The following is a 20276-nucleotide window of genomic DNA, read 5'->3' as shown; positions in this document are numbered from 1 at the left end:
GCTATGACGTGCACTGACCACTAGGGAGCAGACACTCAATGCAGGAACATCTCAACATAGGGGTGATGCACCTTGAACCAGAGAGGAGGGAGCCCATTTCCAGGGTGCGTCACCTGAGAACCACCCTCTCGCCATCTGGGGCCCCTCAGGGGATGTTGCAGAGGTGGTTTTGGCCCAATCCTTGCAGGCCAGGCCGAGGGACCCCACCTGTACACTAATCTATGCACTGGGCCTCTAGTGGTCATAATAAAAAGAGAAGGATAATAACAAGTGTTGATGGGGATATGGAGAAGTTGGAGTCTTCATATGGTTCTGGTGGAAGTATAAAATAGTTCAGTTGCTTTGGAAAAATTTGCTGTTCTTCAAAAATTAAATTATAGAATAACAATATAACCTAGCAAGCTCACTCCTAGATATGTACCCAAGAAAATTGAAAAGTAATTTTGTACACACCCATGGTAAACTTGTATCCCAAGTGTTCATGTAAAAGTGGAAGCAACCCAATTTTCCATCAAATAATGAATGGATAAATTAAATCCATACATTGGACTATTGTTCAACCATATAAAGGAATGAAGTACTGATCCATGGTACAACATGGAAGAACCTTGAAAGCATTAGGTGAAAGAACCCAGACACAAAAGACCACAAGGATTCCAATTGGTGTACAGATGCCTATTTTATAATATAGCTGAAATGTGTGTGGCAAGAACAATAAGATGAATATACACTAGTCCTTCCATATCTGCAGGGAATATGTTACAAGACCCCCTAATGGATGCCTGAAATAGTGGATGATACAGAGCCCTATATATACTACTAGAGGCCCAGTGCACGAAAATTGTGCACTTGAGGGGGTCCCTCAACCCAGCCTGTGCCCTCTTGCAGTCCAGGAGCCCTCAGGGAATGTCTGACTGCCAGCTTAGGCCTGCTCCATGGGAAGCGGGCCTAAGCCGGCAGTCAGACATCCTTAGTGCTGCTGAGGAGGTGGGAGAGGCTCCCACCATAGCCGCTGCACTCGCTGGCCGTGAGCCTGGCTTCTGGCTGAGTGGCGCTCCCCCTGTGGGAGTGCACTGACCACCAGGGAGCAGCTCCTGCGTTGAGCATCTGCCCCCTGGTGGTCACTACGCATCATAGTTACCGACTGTTCCGATTTGCATATTAGTCTTTTATTATATGGGATGTTTTTTTCCTATACATACATACCTAGGATAAAGTTTAATTTGTAAATTAGGCACAGTAAAAGATTAACGACAATCCTATATAATAAAAGAGAAACATGTAAATTGACCATCCCTCTGCTACGCTCACCAGCCAATCAGGAGTGAGTATGCAAATTAACTTGACAAAGCTGGCGGGTTAATTTGCATACACAGGCGGAGAGCAGAGAGGGAGAGCTTGTCAGAGTGGGAGGCCATGGGACAGAGACAGAGCAGAAAGGGAAAACCAAGATCATGGGGAGCACCAGGAATTCTGGGAATAGTAGTTTTGGTGGCAGACGGATCTCCTAGACCAGGATCTCCTAGACCAGCCGTGGGCAAACTATGGCCCGCGGGCCGGATCCGGCCCGTTTGAAATGAATAAAACTAAAAAAAAAAAAAAAGACCGTACCCTTTTATGTAATGATGTTTACTTTGAATTGATATTAGTTCACACAAACACTCCATCCATGCTTTTGTTCCGGCCCTCCGGTCCAGTTTAAGAACCCATTGTGGCCCTCGAGTAAAAAAGTTTGTCCACCCCTGTCCTAGACACTAGAGCAAAGTGAGCCTGGAGCAAGTTACTGTTGTGATGGGGAATGGAGGGAAAGCAAAGGTGAGAGACATAAGTAAAATCAGAGTGTCTAGGAAAAATTAAAGGGAAGATATCCTAAAACTTCCAAGAAATCTCTACCAGTGAAGCAAAGAAAAAAAAAATGCCTCTATTATTCTGTGAGCAACAAACCAAACTGATTTGGGGTCTCAGACAATTTGCTCATATGATTGCAAAGGCAGACAGAAACTCCCGGATTGGAGAGGGCTCCCCTGAGGGCTCCCAGATTGGAGATGTTGCAGGTCAGGCTGAGAGAGACCCCCACACCCCCCAGTGCACGAATGTTGTGCACCGGGCCTCTAGTATAAAGTAGAACAATTATAACAATATCCTGTAATAAAAATTATCTGAATGTGGTCTCTCTTCAAAATATCTTACTGTACTCACCTTTTCACTTAAAGGAAGCACTTTATGACTTCTCTTTGGTTGATCAGTATTCTTGTGTTTAGGGCCATTTTTAAGTAATCGTTACTTAAACACCAGCACTGCAATTCCACAACAGTCCATTTGATAACCTAGGCAGCTACTAAGTGACTAATGGGTGGGTAGCATCTATAGTGTGAATATGCTGGGCAGAGGGATGCTTCATATCTACATGTAACTGAAACCACAGAAAGTGAAACCGTGAATTAGGGAACTACCGCACATATTTCTGCTCTTCATTCCTTTGCGTAGACGTTTGTCTAGTTGTGTTAGTACCATTTGTTGGAGACTTTATTTTTCTGTTGATTTACCTTGGATTCTTTGGTGAAAATCAAGTGATAATGTGTGTGTGGGTCTAACTTATGGTCTGCTGTTAAACCAAAATAGTGAATTCATTTTAGATCATCTTATTTTTCAGTTTCACAATTTTCATTTAAACTTTTTTGTTGTTGTTATTAATCCTCACCTGAGAATATTTTCTCCATGGATTTTCAGAAAGTGGGAGGGAAGTATAGAGACAGAGAGAGAAACATTGATACGAGAGAGACACATTGATTGATTGTCTCCCACATGAGCTCCAACCAGGGCCAGAATGGAGCCCTCGACTCTTCAGTCTGCAGGCCAACGCTCTATCCAGTGAGCCAAACTGGCTAGGGATTCATTTAAACTCTTAATCTGATAATTTCAGTATCTGATTTATATATAGGTCTGCTTCTGGATCATTTTTTTTCTACTTTGCATTCTCATGTTTTTTTGATTGGATGGTGGGTATTGTGAATAAGATAATACTAGAGAGTAACATAGAACTGGCATACAATGATACATGCACAAGCATTTCTGTAGATGTTTTAGCTAAAAGTAACAGAAACTGATGATTCAAACTAATGAAATAGGATATTTTTTTATTTCTCATAATAGGAAATTCCAGACCTTAGTAACAATATGTATACATGAATAACTAGTAGGTTAATTGTCAGTTAACCTGTGTTTGTAAAAATGTTTCAAACAACTTTGGTTAGTTAATAAATTGTTACCTTAATTGAACTTTTAAAAACTTTATATATATGTATAAATATCTATATATGTATGATTATAATGAACCTTTCTTTTTGTAATTCCTAAATTCTTTATATCACATCTGAGTGAACTCCTATTAGTCTAAATTAATGAACTGTAACTACTGGTCATTTCTGATAAGTATTTAAAAAGTTAAAAATTGGGCAGTTTCCTCCATGTCTAATAGTGGCTTTGTTTATTTTATAACAGCTTCAGGAAACAGCAGTGAGTTTTATTTTATTGTTCTAAATATATTTTGACCTTTCTTAGTTGTACCTGCTGGGACTTGCCAACAGATTTTTCAAAACGAGGATCAAAAAAAGAACCTGAGAACTTAATTTTGTCATGGAAGACTGTTCTCTTCTAATTCTAAAAATTAATTATCATCTGTTCTCTTTTTTATTCATCTGTTTTTTTGTTGTTGTTGTTGTTTGTTTTTTATTGGGGTTACCATTTTACTTGTGCTGCCCGGTATTTTGTGTCATGGTTATAATAGTGTGGGGAGGAGAGGTACACAAGGGGGTCTGACCTGTCTTATTCTACATTTATGCCATTGCTATATATGTGAAGCTTGGGAGCTGTTGGTCATGTTTTTTTTACATAACATTTCCAATAGGTATAGAAAATGATGATCAGAAAACAAAATTTATAATCCTATATAATAAAAGCCTAATATGCTAAGTGTCCGGTCAGCCGTTCAGCCAATCAGAGCATAATATGCTAAGGCCGCTCAACCACTCGCTATGATGTGCACTGACCACCAGGGGGTAGACACTCTGAACTGTAGGTTAGCTTGCTGCTGGGGTCTGGCCTATCGGGACTGAGTGAGACGGGCCGGACATGCCCTGGAGCCCTCCCATAGTCCCTCCCCAGCTGGCCAACCTCCCGTGTCCCTCCCTGGCCCTGATGGTGCACCAGTGGGGTCCCTCAGCCTGGCCTGTGCCCTCTCGCAATCCGGGACCATTCGGGGGATGTCGGAGAGCCAGTTTCGGCCCAATCCTGCAGGCCAGGCCGAGGGACCCCAATAGTGCACAAATTCATGCACTGGGCCTCTAGTTATATATAACTATTGAACAAATTTACAACAAATGTATTTAAATTAGTTGTGTGGTATTGAGTGGTTTTGTTTTGGGTTTGTTTTTTTTTTTGGTTTTTTGCTTTTTTTCTTCTGTGTCTGCAGTTCTACCTTCTTTTTCTTATTTTGTATATCTGTGCCCTCTCCCCATATGTTCTTGATTAGAGTAAGCTTGCTTACCTAGAACTGGAAGACATGAGTAATTTTCTAAGAAAATATAACCTACCAAACTGACTCCAAAAAAATAGAGCTATCAACTGTCATAGAAGAAATAGAGAAATGTCTTAGAATAAACCCTAGAAAATGTTTAACTGCAAACAATCTGACACAGAATCTCTATCAAACTACTAAGGAATGTGTTATTAAAATGCTCTTTAAACTGTTACAGAACATAAGAAAGGCGTACAGCTTCTAGATTATAATTATGAAGTAGCATAATATTGCACTTGCAATGTAAATCTGCAGACCAGTATTGCTTGGAAGTATTGATCTAAAAATCCTAAATAAGCAATGTTATCTCTCTCATTACCAAAGCCAGCATTATACTTAATGGGAAAATACTAGAAGTATTCTCTTAAAGTTAAGAGTAAAACAAGAATATCCATTGTTACCACTGTTTTACCAAAGTGTGATACATCTCAAAATGCTTGATAAGTTATATCACATAAGGTTTTTTTTAATACTGCTTAATCAGAATTAGAATGAAGAGTCATAAAACAATCAAATATTTGCAACTCATAGCATGGAAGGGCTAACTAAGATGCCTAATACATAAAGAGCCTTCTATAGGTCAGTAAGAAAAGTGATTAGAACCACAATAGAGAAAAGAACAAAGGAAAAGAACAGACCATTCACAAAAAAGGAAATACAATATAAATAAGTATGAAGCTACTCAATGTCATTTATAAGAGAAACACAGATTAAAACTATTTTTTAAGACCATGTTCTTATCTATTAACAATAACATGAGTGTCCCCTCACCATTTGTTGTTACCGGGAATGCGAACCAGTACAAGCTCTATAGGTGACAATTTTGGCAAAAATCTATCAAAATGATAGAACCACAGCCCTTTGACCTGGCAGTTCCTCTTTTAAGAGTCTGTCCTTCAGGTGTAATTGAAAGTATGAAAAATGTGCAAATTAGTCATTGCAATCTTTTAATTTTTTAAAAGCAAAGTTAACTATATTACATTTGTATATAAAGAACAGGGGACACAGAAGAGAATATATTTACTTATTTGATACATAGATTATTTTTGGAAAAATACACTGGATGCCTTTGGGAAGGGGAACTCTGTGACTAGAAGCTAGGACTGTTTTACGCCTTTTTTACCTTTTATATATTGAAGTCTCCAAGATTACACTAACATGAAGCAGCTGTATATCTTTTTAAATTTATATTTATTGATTTTTAGAGAGAGAAAGAAACATTGATTTGTCGTTCCACTTATTTATGAATTAATTGGTTGATTCCTGTATGTACACTGGCCAGGGATCGAACCCATAACCTTAGCCTATCAGGACAATACTTTAACCAGCTGAGCTACCCTACCAGAACCAAGCAGCTGTATATTTATAATGCTTGGGATGTAAATTATTTATTATTTGTGATGCTTAATTATAATCTATTTTATTATTTGGTCAGAAGTTCTGGAAATACTTTCATATCTGTTTTTAAATTAACTTCTTTTATTTCAGGATCCCCAGCAGAACTATCTCCTACTACTCTTTCCCCTGTTAATCATAGTTTGGGTAAGTTGCAAATATTTTCCCTCCACTGTTTTATACTGTATTATTAAAATGTCCTCTTTGGTCATTATTCTATATATGAGAACGGGAGCCCATAAATAACCGAGTAATTATTCAAGTTAGTGCTTTTTAAAAATGATACTGGTAATGTGCCTCAATATTACTAAACCGCTTTTCTACTGGCACATATAAGAAATTATAATCTGTTTATTCATGGAAACCATATTCTTTAGTCACAGTAAATTTTATGACATTACAACTAGATATTTGTGGGTATGTTATTTTATGATATATATTATAATAGCAATTATTAATATAAGAGGTAAATATGTGTACACATACCACAAATATGTGGTTTGGGGGCTGTGTGAGAGCTAGTGTGTGCACGTGTGTGTACGTGTGTGTGTATAAGTATTCTGTAGTTTATTTTTTGACTATTTTATCTTGCTATTTCACAATTTCTCTTCATTTGACACATTTGGAATTTATTTTATAAAAATGGTCATTTTTTAAATGATATTCCTTGTGATGGTTTATAATCAAAATTATAGAACTTAAATACATGTGAGCCTAGTTTTCCCATGCAATATATAGATTCTTTTGAATCCATGTTCTGTTTCTACTTGCACATTCTTTGTATTTATTTACTTTTGTGTGTGTGTGTGTGTGTGTGTAAGGGGGTGCTTTATATTTTTGTAACTAGGGTAACCCCTGAAGATCTGATATTAAAATAGACAAATGTCAAAAGTATGTCATTTTGTATCCTATTATTGTGACATTTTTCCTTCTTGTGGCCATAGACTATATTAATTCTTGCTCCAGCTTTATTCCACTTAATTCTACCAAAAATTAGCTTTATTAAGTTTGAAGACTGGATGACTTAATGAGATGGGGGAGATTGAAAAATTGAAAATCTGATATAATCTACGGAAACTGGAGTTCATGACGTAGAAGTTAGATCTACTTCCTGAGCTTTTGCCAGGATAGGCTGGCATAGAGCATGTAAAGATGATAATACTCAGTCTGTTCTTGGCTTGAATTGTTCACACAACATTTCTTGCTCTTATGGGTTTGGTTTCCTCTGCCCTAGACTTGCAGCCAGTTACATACTCAGAACCTGCATTTTGGTGTTCAATAGCCTATTATGAATTAAACCAGAGGGTTGGAGAGACCTTCCATGCATCACAGCCCTCACTTACCGTAGACGGCTTCACAGATCCATCAAATTCAGAGAGATTCTGCTTAGGTTTACTTTCCAACGTCAACCGAAATGCTACAGTAGAAATGACAAGAAGACATATAGGTATGTTTGGTTTTTTTCCCTGTGTGAAAAACCAATGCCATATACTCATAATGTGAGCATTATGTGGTTTACCACATCAAACGATTGTGTGCAGAAAAACCTGCCTTGTCTCTGTCAGTTTAAGTGCACAGCTTCACTGCTTTTAATAAATCCTGGTGATCCTTTCATCTACAAACTCTATGACTTCTCTTTATTTGGCGTCTTTGATACTGGGAGATCCTTCAATAAATAGGTGTTAAAATAACTTTACTTTGCTGAGTCTCTACCAATCATAAAATTGTCATGATCATATTTTTTTAACAAATGATGAATTTTTTTTCAGTTCATTTACATCTCCTAGTTTCTCCCTTCAGTGAGTTCATGTGTTAAATATCACTTTTAATCTGAAGCAAGGTATGTAAAACAAGAACTATTATTTCATGAAGTTCAAAAAATAATCCACAAAGTATCTCAAAATGTGGTAGTCCGAACAACCTTTCAGCAAGTTCGTGAGGTCAAAACTATTTTCATTAATGGTACTAGGATGCTATTTGCCTTTTCCACTGCCATCTCTCACACAGTGAAGTATTCAGAGGCTAGATGGCATATGAGCTTGCAAGAAATTAAATGTACATTAAAGAGAATCCAACGCTCTTCTGTTAAATTAGTCATTAAAGAGATTTGCAAAAATACATTGCTACTCTGAGAACTAATTTTTTATTTTTTATTTTGGAAAGGTTTTTTATTTATTTATAAACCTGCTATTTATGTTAACATGTTGAGGGGTGTTGTTTTTTTTTATTTTAAGTGAATACATTTCTTAAATCCTAGTTTTAATGTCTAGTATGGTAAGTTTCCATAGATGTAAAACTCTTTGGGGGTCTTCAATATTTCCTTTTTACTGATGTAAAAAAAAAAATGTTTAACCACCACTGATATAACTGAACATAGTTCTTATTACCTTAAAGTAACTTCTTTTAACAATTGTTTCTTCTGTTTCCATTTAACGAACAGTCACCTCCTATGATAAATGATGCTGATCACTAAAGAGTAAGTGTGATACTGTAGAGCAGCGGTTCTCAACCTGTGGGTCGCGACCCCTTTGGTGGTCGAACGACCCTTTCACAGGGGTCGCCTAAGACCATCCTGTATATCAGATATTTACATTACGGTTCATAACAGTAGCAACATTACAGTTATGAAGTAGCAATGAAAATATGGTTGGGTCATAACATGAGGGACTGTATTTAAAGGGCCAGAAGGTTGAGAACCACTGCTGTAGAGTATTAGGGATTTAAGAGGTCTCTTATTTGGCTTCATGTGGAATTCCTCAAATCTTGCTTGATTTTTAAAATTTTGCATATCTTGTTAGGGTACCAAGGTGTCTTGTAGGTGAGGAAGGCCTCTGCATATCCACCCTACTTTAAAATATTCTTTTTTTCCTGTGTTTTAATTGGGATTCTGCATAAAAATTTAACAGAAGGTTTTCTGTACCTTATTTCATTTCTGCAAAATTTTAGATTGATATAATTATTGGATTATCTTTTTTTTTTTTTGACTTCTAGTTTATTAGGTGTTTTTGATCAGAGAATATAGCCTGAAAATATCTTTACTTTTTAGACTTCATGTTTTCCTGATGGTCAAGTAAATGATTATTTTTAAACACATATTCTGTAATCATAAGAGAACAGGGCACCAGATTTTGTATCTATATATTAAATCTGGCTTGGTTCTTTTATTAGCTTTGTGGGGGAATTTTGTGTGTTTTTTAAATTGTGTAACATACTACCATACACTGACCAGCCTAAAATAACACAATTTTATTATCTCACAGTTTCTGTGGGTCAGAACTCCAGGCATGGCTTAGGAGTCTTCTCAGGGTCTCACTAGGGGAATCAAGGTGTCATCTGAACTGCCTTCTCATCTGGAGCTTGAGGTCCTTGTCCAACCACATGAGTTGCAGAGTTCACTTCCTTGAACTTACAGTACTGAGGTCCTCATTTCCTGCAGACTGTCAGCTAGAGGCTGCTGTCAGCATCTAGAGTCCACCTACATTCCTTGCCAGGTGGACCTGCATTCATAGTCCCCACTGGAAAGTCCCTTGCGTTGACCGTCTCTCACCTTTGAATCATTTTCACCAGGGACAGCCCAATCTCTTTTAAGGGTATCGCCTGATTAAGTCAGGCCCACCAGAAATAAACTCTTGATGATTTTTAAAAAACAATTTTTTAATTGATTTTAGTGAGAGGAAGAGAGAAACATTGATGTGAAAGAGAAACATTGATTGGTTGCCTCCCATATGTACCCCGACCAGGGACTGAACCAGTGATTTGGTGTGTACAGGACGATGCTCCACCAACTGAGCCACACCAGCCAGGGCTTGATCATTTTTATTACCTTTTTTTCTTAACTTTAGTGGGCTATTTAAAGAAATACTATGTATTATAATGAAGGTCTATTTCTCCAAACATTAGTTAATTCCCTCCAAATTAACTCAATTTCTTTTACTTAATTTTGAAATACATAATTGGTATGAAGTTTTTTATACTACTATCCATGTACTTTTCTACATTGTTTAAATAGTTTTGATAAGTATGTATTATTTTTGCAAATCTATAAAATCATTGTTGAGAAATATTTGGGAAAGTATACTGTAGCATGTTTCAAATTAGACTTCAGAAAAGCATAGCTTATGGCAAATTGTCATCTAAGTACTTTATATTATTTTAGTATTCCTCCAGGAGACTCTTCTCAAGTCATGCTGAAATAGTAAATGTTATAAAACTAATCCCATATGTATTTTGTTTTAGGAAGAGGAGTGCGCTTATATTACATAGGTGGGGAAGTTTTTGCTGAGTGCCTAAGTGATAGTGCAATCTTTGTGCAGAGCCCCAATTGTAATCAGAGATACGGCTGGCACCCTGCAACAGTGTGTAAAATTCCACCAGGTATGGATACAACAATGTAAATGAACCTATCTTTTCTGGTTGCTGTTAATTTTAGGAATCAGGAGATGATTTGCATGCTTGTATTCTAATATGTGTAGCCCTTTTAAAGCTATTTTCTTACAACAGTACTCTTTTTATGCAATTTTTTTTTTTTTTTACTTTTTCCATCATAGGCTGTAATCTGAAGATCTTCAACAACCAGGAATTTGCTGCTCTTCTGGCTCAGTCTGTGAATCAGGGTTTTGAAGCCGTGTATCAGCTAACTAGAATGTGCACCATAAGAATGAGTTTTGTGAAAGGGTGGGGAGCAGAATACCGGTATGAAATACATATTCAGTTCTTAAATTTCCACATAATTCTTTTTTTACCCCCATTCTTGCACAGTCCGGAGTTCACATGTATTTGTTTTCATTGAGATTATGGAGTCAGTAGATCTTTATGTGAAATAAAAGAAAGTCGGAGGCCTCTAGATTCAAAATATAGTGAATTTCTGTTGCTGGCATTATAGAAGATAGAATTGAAACATGTATAGACATTCACTGTAACATAATACAGATTGTTAAATACCATAAAAAGGGGTGTAAAGGAAGGATTATGTCAGTTCATAGAAGGAGGTATGTTTTCACTGGGGCTCAGTGAAGGCTTCTGGTAGAGATGGTCGAGATCATGTACATTCTAAGATGTATAGTATTTTAGTAATCATAGCTATGAGGGCGTGGCAGATGGTGCTTCTGGCAATAAAATAGCAGTTCAATTTGCCTGGAGAATATAGAAAATACAGAAGAAGAAGAAAAAGTCTGGACAAATAAGTTGAGACCACCTGAATATAAAGTTAAGAGTTGGAACTTGATTCAGTAATAGAAGGGGGTACTTGTTAGGTGTCAGGCACTGTGCTTGTTTTAAATGTAGTATCATGTCTTTCAACATTGCTAAGAATTTCTGTTACTATCTTTTCTTTATGAGGTTGCAGTCTTTGTAAATAAAAAAATGGTTCAGACTAATACTTATTTGGAAATAGACTTAGGAGAGATTTGATCATTTGCCCAAGGACACATTGTAACGGGTGGAGACAGGACTTGAGGGAAGCTCTCCTTGACTCTTACCCTCTTCTCTAAAGATAGTGGTACCAGTTACGTAATTGAGTTTTACAAAAGCACATTTGTCATCAAGAGGTAAAATAGATTACAATAGATTGGATTCCACATCAAAGAAAAGGAAGACTTCATCAGCATATTAAAGAATGGAATTGTAAGTAAAATACTTGATCCTTCTCCAGGTCATATTGCTTACTCTTTGAATGTCTACTTAAGAAGATGTTCATATAGTATAGCAATAGAATTCCACAGTTTGGGCCCTTCTTCAGAATTTATTTCATTTCATTTGGACTTGATTTCTGATCTTAAGTAAGTTGTGTGAGGTGGTTAGATTGGAGGTCTTTTGGTTATATACTTCCATAAAAATATATTCTGTGCTGTATATTTATATCCTAGAATGAAAACTTCTCACTATTTTGTCCTAGGTATATTAGTAGAATAATTCATTTTGTGACTTTGCTGTAGTTTTCTTTGCTTTAACTATTTCCCTTTTGAGATGTGATACCTCTAAGGACTGCTGAATTCCTTTTTTTCCTTTGGACTTGAATTGATCTGAGTTGATATTAAAATTAGATTCAAATAGTGCTATCTGATATAATGTTTTCAGGTCAGACTTTTTTTTCCCCCTTCAAATATTAGAATATTGCAGAACATGGTAGAAAATCAGTTGAATTAAATATGAACTGAATAGATTAGAGAAATAGATTATAGGTCTCCCACTAAAAGCAGTTTTAATTGGGAGAGAGAGATACTGCCCTGCATTTACTGTGGACTCTGCCATTCTGTAACCCAGAGATCATTTAAAATCTGTAATTATGAGAAGCAATAATATACAGTATGGTTTTATGGGTGTAGAGTCAGGTATATCTACTTGGATAATTACGAAGCTTTCTTGAACATTTACAAATCAAAATACCCATGTATCTGTGAACTGTGGGTAGTTACCAGGAACCTTTTATCTTTAATGACTTTGAATATGAGGAGGTAGTTCTAACGGTTGGACTTCTAAAACGGTTTTTTCATTTCTTTAATGCCAGCTCAATTCCCAGTATAAAGTCAGGAATACATTAAAAAGGAAATATAGATGTGTAAGGAATTTATATTTTGTTGAGAAATAAGTGAACCAGTACTGGAGTAACTAAACAGGTAGGGGGATGAATAATGCCTCAAGTGCAACTTTTTTGCCCAAATAGGTATAGTGACAGTCTTCTTAAACTTATTTCTACCCTTCAGTGACCTAGATGAAGAATTTTTCCTGAAGGTTAAACTAATGTAGTAATGAAATGATCAGACTGAAAACAAACTGGGGAAAAACATCAGACTTCAGCAAAAATCCAGACTTCAGCACATAGCAAAATCAAAATTAAAAGAGATTTTGGCAATATAGCTGCCAAAGGTCTGATCCAGGGGAGAGATGAAAGGCAGGAGAAACTGAAGAACAAAACAAAAAGAGTGAAGGGGAAGATGAGAAAGGGTCAGTCTTGCCTATATCTCATGGATAATGAGGCAATTTGTAAAGTGTGCTTGTGCAATTTTAAGCTGCATAGATACTAGGAGACACAGTTTCTAAATCAAAACAAGGCAATGAGGGTTTGGCTCAGTGGATAGAATGTAGGTCTGTGGACTGAAGGGTCCCAGGTTCGATTCCAGTCAAGGGCACATGCCTGGGTTTTGGGCTGGATCCCCAGTAGGGGACATTCCGGAGACAGCCGATCAATGATGTTTCTATCATCTCTCTCTCTCCCTTCCTCTCTGAAATCAATAAAATAATAATAATAATAATTAAAAAAGAACAAGGCAATGAGTCTATACAGATCAGATTTGGACTATTGTGTTTTGTGTGTCATATTTTAGGAATGTCTTAGTGTATATCTCAGACTCTGAGACAAAGATTCAAGTGCAAAGAGTTTGTTTAGGAAATGGAGGAAACACTGGTAAGGAAGGAGGAAGTAGGAAGTGAGGTAGGGGAGGGAAGGCAGCCAGTATCATTATTAATCCATCTACTATAGCGGGTGGGTCACTAGTTTATTCCCTGAGGGAAACTTTGGAAAATGGTAAAGAACATTCAGAATTATCCCACACAGAGGGAAAGGAAACAACATTTAAATGCCAATTCCTTTGTCATTGCTTGAAGGCTGCTCCTGGGGGTATTAATTTCCTGGCACTTCCAGTCTGCTACACACGTGGACAGAGCTAAGAAGTTCTCAGGCAGATAAGTGCAGACACCTGCAGTTGGAAGATGTTTAGAGCATCGGTCGCCAACCGTGGTCCGCAGACCAGTGGTGGTCCGTGAGGTCCGAAAGGTTGGCAACCGCTAGTCTAGAGAACACTGAAAAATCTGAAGGGCATAATGGAGCACTAGACCCTCTGCTACAAAAAACCACATCCCTTGAAATACAGTTTTAATATATTGAGCATGTGTTACTTGGAGGTGAAATGTTGATAATAGCCTTTTCTCATGTTTGTAGGGCTGTCACAAGCAAGCAGATTTACTGACTTGTATATTAAATAAAACAGCTCAAATCAGTACATGGAAATGACAGGATGTCATTGAACAATTTATGATTCCCAGACAGTAGCCCTTTTTGTTGAAGTAGTAAGGGTGTTTCTTATTAAAAGTCTGCATGATGTTGCTAAAAGGGATATTATTGGCTTTGTCCAGGAAAGTTGAACTACTATAACTCTTAACATTTTGTGATGAGTTTGGGTCAGAATTTTGTTTTGGTATACTTTAACCCTATGTTATTTAGACTTCATTTGGTATTTGGTTATCTTCTATTCTGTAGTTGTTAAATAAGTAGAGTAACTATATATTTCTGTTAGCATGGGGCAGTCCTGGTTTACATCTCTTGCCCTGGCATGATTATTAATAGTGACTAATTCTCTCATAAAGGTGTCCCATTTTGGATGGTAAATAATAAGGTTACCCTACTAATTTTAATTTCAGGGGAAAAGAAGGTTTTTTATAAATCTTTTTAAAAGAAAAATGTCATTGGGAATACTTTGTTAGACTTTGAGGATTAAGCAGTTTTCAAAATAATTAGATATCCAAACTTGTTCAAAAGAATTTAGGTTTCAGTATATTCAACTTTTTACTTTATCTAAATTCTTATTGCATATAACTAAACATAGTCATGTTCTCTTAACTTCATAATTATTTGCTTGTATTCTCTTAAACAGAAGGCAGACGGTAACAAGCACTCCTTGCTGGATTGAACTTCATCTGAATGGACCTCTGCAGTGGTTGGACAAAGTATTAACTCAGATGGGATCCCCTTCAGTGCGTTGCTCAAGCATGTCATAAAGTTCCATCACCAATCCAGTCCCATCAAAAGACTTACTGTATCAACTCTTCTGTCATAGTATTTGTGTGTGGTCCCCATGGACTGTTTGTATCCAAAAATTCAACCGAGAAAACAGCACTTGAGGTCTCATCAATTAAAGCACCTTGTGGAATCCGTTTCCTATATTCGAATATTAGATGGGAAAATTAGTGTCTAGAAATACCCTCCCATAAAGGAGGAAGAGAAGATTTTAAAGACTTACTAATGTCTTGTTGGGCATAAAATTGAGTGTCCCAAAGGCTTATTAATAACAGTAGTAGTTATGTGTACAGGTAATGTATCATGATCCAGTATCACAGTATTGTGCTGTTTATGTACATTTTTAGTTTGCATAAATTAGGTGTGTGTGTGCTGCTTCTTGATTTAGGCAAGCTTTTATAAAGTTACAGTACCTAATCTGTTATTCCCACTTCTCCGTTATTTGTGTATGTCTTTTTTAATATATAATATATATCAAGATTTTCAAATTATCATTTAGAAGCAGATTTCCCTTGTAGAAAAACTAATTTTTCTGCCTTTTACCAAAAATAAACTCTTGGGGGAAGAAAAGTGGATTAACTTTTGACATCCTTGACCTTAATGTGTTCAGTGAGTCTTAAACATTTGTTCTTGTTGTTTGGTTTGTTTACTGCTAAATTTCTATAACAAAGCCTTGCAGAAAATCTTTTCAAACCTCTTCTCCATTCCTACTTTTGTTCTGATACAAAAACAGAGTAGCATGCTATCCGTCGCCAGTAATGGTTGCACTGATAGTGCCAGCACCAGTCGCTTCTGGGTTTACAGTAAGAATACATATGGAGTAAGTTGCTTTGTCTTACACATTTCAACAGATAATACTTGACTTGTGTGACCTAGTAGTCTATTAATTTATCCTTACACCTCATAAAAAATACATAGGTGGCAGTATAATTATTTTCAGGGATATGCTACAATTATTCCATTTGTCCTTTTTTTAAAGCCGATCTATAGATGTAAACACTTTTTTTAAAGGTATTTTAAATGTTTCAACAGCAGACCTAGTGCTCTTTGATTTGAGTTTCACTTGATTTAGTTACCAGATTATTTTATGAATGAACCTTTTGTGAATGTAATTGTACCTGCAGAATACCTAGAAAAGTGATGCTGAGATGTGGTCAGCAGATAAGGGCCATCTGTTTTTAAAATACGTTGTATTCAATTTAAAAAATCTTTTATTTTACATAATTATTAATGGAATTTTAAAAATTTGGGGAGAAGCAGTTCAGCAACTTTTTAAGCTTATAATCACCTACAGTCTGAGCTGTTCTTAACTAAAACTGAATATATGTTTGTTACTAGAATCAACCACATTTTATGCTCTGCAGTGAGAGGAACAGAAGCTCTGTGGGTAGTTCGTTCTGCAGCAAGTAGCTCCCAGATCTAATGTGAAGTTATTGCTGTTTAAACATTACTTGTTTGCATCTCAATAGAAATGAAAAATAACCACTCCTAGTCCCCTTCTAGTAAATTTTTATATTTTTAGGATAAATATCTTAGGTACTTGTTTTTTGAAACCGTAGTCACCTGTTTCTACAGGTGTCATTTTCAGTACTTTCAGCATTTGGTTGTTTTCTGTTAAGTATTCCTCATTTTCCAATATTTGTGTGTACATGCATGTATTCTTGTAAACGTGTAGTAAATTTTTACTCATTCAAATATTTATTGCTCACCTGTTATATGTGCCAGGAACTTTTCTTAGCTTTTGGGTAAAGGTGAACACTATAACCCTTTATCAGCTTTTTTGTCTGTGAAGGAAATAAATAGGGTGATAGAGTACAACAGAGGGAAGTGTTGCTTGCAGTAACACTTGGCGTGAGAAAGGAGCAAATGGGCATTCCTGGCAAAGAGAATGGCATGATATGCAAAGGCTCATTTTAGAGGAAACTCATTAGTTATGAATGCTTTATATGAACACCTCTACACAGATCCGAACTTGAGGATCAGAATGGTTCTACAATTTATAATAGTTGAAGGTGGCCTTACTTTGTGATAGACTTTGTCATTCTCAGTAATATTTCTTCTTTGTCAAGCCCTTGCTGTAAAGTTCGACATTTGTCAGTACCATTTAACAACCCCTTCTTTAAATCGGCCTTGGGCAAGTTTTCACCATTGTAGTGTCTGGCTGCTTGCTTCCAGACTTCTTGCTGCTCACTAATTACTACTTCTACAGGGCATCTTGTGATTTGTGTAAATTCCCAGTTACTACCACCGCAGATCTGCTGGAGATAATAGGGGAGTGTCTGCCCTTTGCAGGTGTTTATTGAGAGCTTGGGAGCAGTTCTGGGGGCAGAGAACAACTTTGAAACTGGTGGAGGGCCTTGGCAGTCACTCTTGCATTGGTATGTTAAGTGAAGCAGTGCCAATCACAGTGTCAATATGGAGCTCAGCTCCAGTTGCAATGGAGTTCTGTGCCACCAGAAGCTGGGACTCAGCTCTTAGGAGGCACCTTGTTGTACTGAGTAGTTCTACCTGTCGAGCAGTTGGCTTCATGGTGGTGACTACATTTTTGTGAATATATTTAATGGTCAGGGTCATGTTTGTTTTTCACTTATAAATTGTTTATTTCTGGAATTTTCCAGACCATGGTTGACCAGGAGTAACTGAAACCACAGAAAGCAAATCAGCAGATAAGGGAGGACAACTATAGTTAACAGAAAGGCAGAATTATCCCATGTACATTAGTGATACAGATGTTTACCTCCCTAAAGTTTTTTTGAAGATATTGAACCCCAAAAGCATTTGTTTATCTGCTTCTCTTTTTCATATTCAGATAGCCCCCAAATATATAGTTTCCTGGGCTGTTCACAATTCACATTTCTTAGAATATTCTAACCAAAGAGCATCTGCAGTGCCCAAGTAGTAATCCCAACCATCAGCTTTTTCTCATATTTGCTTTTTAATGGAATGCTGTTTTTGCATTCTGTATTGTCTACAGTGGCCTCTTAACATGGACCCTTTCTCCCCCCCCCCCGCCCCCCCCCCCCCTTTATAGGGACTGTTTTCATTCTTCATGGTGAAATCTCTTCTTTATTGGATTTTGTCTTTCTTTAAATTAGCAACATTATTTAGAACTTCTTCACAGTGCTGGTAATTTCTTCAACTCAACAAAGTGAGAATGGAAGGACCATGCTGTCTGTCACATTTAGATGAATGGTCATTTTCACAGTGGATTCGAGTCCATAGAGACACCTTAGGGCTGGCTGGCCTTGGAAATTGGAGGCTGGTGATGTTCCCACTGATCTGGTCTAACCAGTGGCAGTTTCATTTCAGTTCTATATTGGAGTTCTACAGAGATTTGTTAAAAAGTTATATTGCTTAAAAAAAAAGTTTGAAAAGTTTATGCTGTTTAAAATTAGAGAAAACTGGATATCAGCCCACTTTTTGGAATAATTCTGTATTCTTTTCTCATCCCACTTTAAAGAACTTTCCTGATTAGGTTTGAACTAATTATGCTAGTTATACATTATGGTATATATTTATTCAGTAAACATTTAATGATGCCTATTCTTTACCTCGTAGACACTGTGATAGGCATTGAGTAATAAAAAGATAACTGGGATTTGGTCCTGACCGTCAAGCTGTGCTTAGCTTAGTCTTATGGGAGTTACTTTCTCTCTTGGGACCTGTCACTTTGCAAGAAGAAAATCTGCCTAGTTTTTCTTGAAAGCTAAATAATCTTATTCTGTATTTTACACTTATTTTGTATTCTAACTTTAAATTTGCAAGTTGTGAATGCCTGGGTTTTTCTTTTTTTTTAAATCTTAAACCATATCCAATTTTGCTTGATTTATTAGTCTTAAACATTGTCAGATTTTCTCCTTTGTTGTTAATATTATTGTAATTTCACTTTTATTTGTACTTTTATTGTCAGTTTCATCAAGACTGAAACTTTGAAGATGAAATACAATCAGTCTAGTACCTTGCTAATTGAAATCAAAAGAGTATATACCCAGTTGGTTTCTCTACCTCTTCCAAAAACTGTCCAAATATGCTTTTAGGATATTTCTGTCTTTTTAAAAAATAATTACTTTGGACATTCATTCAATAATACGGACCCTCCTGGTTGATGGTGGGATATAAAGTAAACAAGACAATCTTTACTTAAAACTTGTCTCATGTGCAGTTGCTTTCATAACCAAACATTCCAGTTTCACAGTTTGCCCCACTCCATTACCACCCCCACACCACACCCCGTATCTCTTTAGATAACTGAGTAGTCTGTGGACATAGAAACACACGATCTTTTTAAAAATTTTACTCTGATCTAAGGCATTGATGTCTAGACATAACAAATTATTGCCCATTTTCATTCTGCTATGAGCTTTTACTTTGCTAAATCCTTTATATTTATCAGCTGACTTTTATTCTTTCTCCCCTTCTCTTGACATATGTCCCTAATGGTTTTCCTGATTGCCCTCTTCCTTGCCAGTTGTGTTATATCAGCGTACATCAGAATGTTTCTCTCCTTTGACTTACAAAAGACCAAAAAGGATGGTACTATTCATACCCAGGGTTCTAATTCCTTTATTAAGGTTGATGATGTTCAAATTGGTCCATCACTTGATGGGAGAAATTATCTTCAGTTTAATGTCTTTGTGACTAGCAAATAGCATGTCATCAGGTTCTATTTTAACTTATGTTTAGGATTATGAACTTTCCTGGCAGTTGCAGGCAATGATTTTCCTACAATATTAGCCCTGTTTCCCACCTTGGAGCATAATGGATTGTTGGATTTAGCACAATCAAGAGTAGTGACTATAGTGTGTGGTCTCTAAAGGCAGGCAGAATACTATTATTGAGTTCCTCTCACATCTTTTCAAGCTTTCCATGAATATTTTGACTGTTCAGACTACTTTGTTTTATGTATGGGGATTGTGGGACAAATGGTCTCTGGGTGTGGAATTCCTGTGTTTGTAGCCTCAGCCAGGAAATGGGAACTATACTAGATTTAGATGGCCTTTATGACAACTTGTCTAACGTGTTCACATAATTTCTTGAGTAGTAATTGTTTTATCCTGGATATTACAGCTAACTTTATAGATAGAATAACTGCCTTAAATCTTTTTAGTAGGAAATAAACTATATAATGTGTGTGTATGGATTTATATATACATACATGTACACTCAGAAAAACCTTAACAGTAAGGATCACTTATTTGCATATATTTTTAAAATATTGAATGCTTCTCTTGCTTCACTAGAAAGTTCTTAATTTGCTTGCAGACATTTTCCTTTCATGGACAGACCATCGGAGTAATTATTTTTATTCTGCCAGAGCCCTAATTTGGCGGTTCAGTTAGTATACCATTTTTAGGTACAATGACAATTAAGAATTATAACGAATTCATTAACATCAAATAAAGCTCTGCTATATATCCCTTAATTAAATTATTATACACTCAGTGGTCTATGGAAGGTACTAACTTAGGGTTAACTTTTTAAAAAATGTTAGATGGAGGTTCCCCACCCCCTGCC

The 20276-nt window shown here is 36.5% G+C and overlaps 1 protein-coding gene across 4 annotated transcripts in view; it reads left to right on the top strand.

Annotated features, from left to right (window-relative positions):
- SMAD2 (SMAD family member 2) overlaps positions 1-15192 on the top strand; it is a 60240-nt gene extending 45048 nt beyond the window's left edge. For all 4 annotated transcript variants that reach the window (XM_070421117.1, XM_070421116.1, XM_070421118.1 and 1 more), the window contains 5 exons: positions 6065-6118; positions 7206-7418; positions 10208-10345; positions 10519-10663; positions 14620-15192. In XM_070421117.1, coding sequence (XP_070277218.1) covers positions 6065-6118; positions 7206-7418; positions 10208-10345; positions 10519-10663; positions 14620-14743 — 674 coding nt within the window. In that variant the 3' untranslated portion in view covers positions 14744-15192. The remainder of the gene's footprint in view (positions 1-6064; positions 6119-7205; positions 7419-10207; positions 10346-10518; positions 10664-14619) is intronic.
- The last annotated feature ends 5084 nt before the right edge of the window (positions 15193-20276 follow it).

The sequence above is a fragment of the Myotis yumanensis genome, unplaced genomic scaffold (genome assembly GCF_028538775.1).
Source record: "Myotis yumanensis isolate MYYU_CA2020_CCGP unplaced genomic scaffold, mMyoYum1.0.hap1 SCAF_7, whole genome shotgun sequence".
Lineage (NCBI taxonomy): Eukaryota > Metazoa > Chordata > Mammalia > Chiroptera > Vespertilionidae > Myotis > Myotis yumanensis.
Note: the sequence above shows the minus strand (reverse complement) of the source record. Positions and strands in the feature narration are given on the sequence as shown.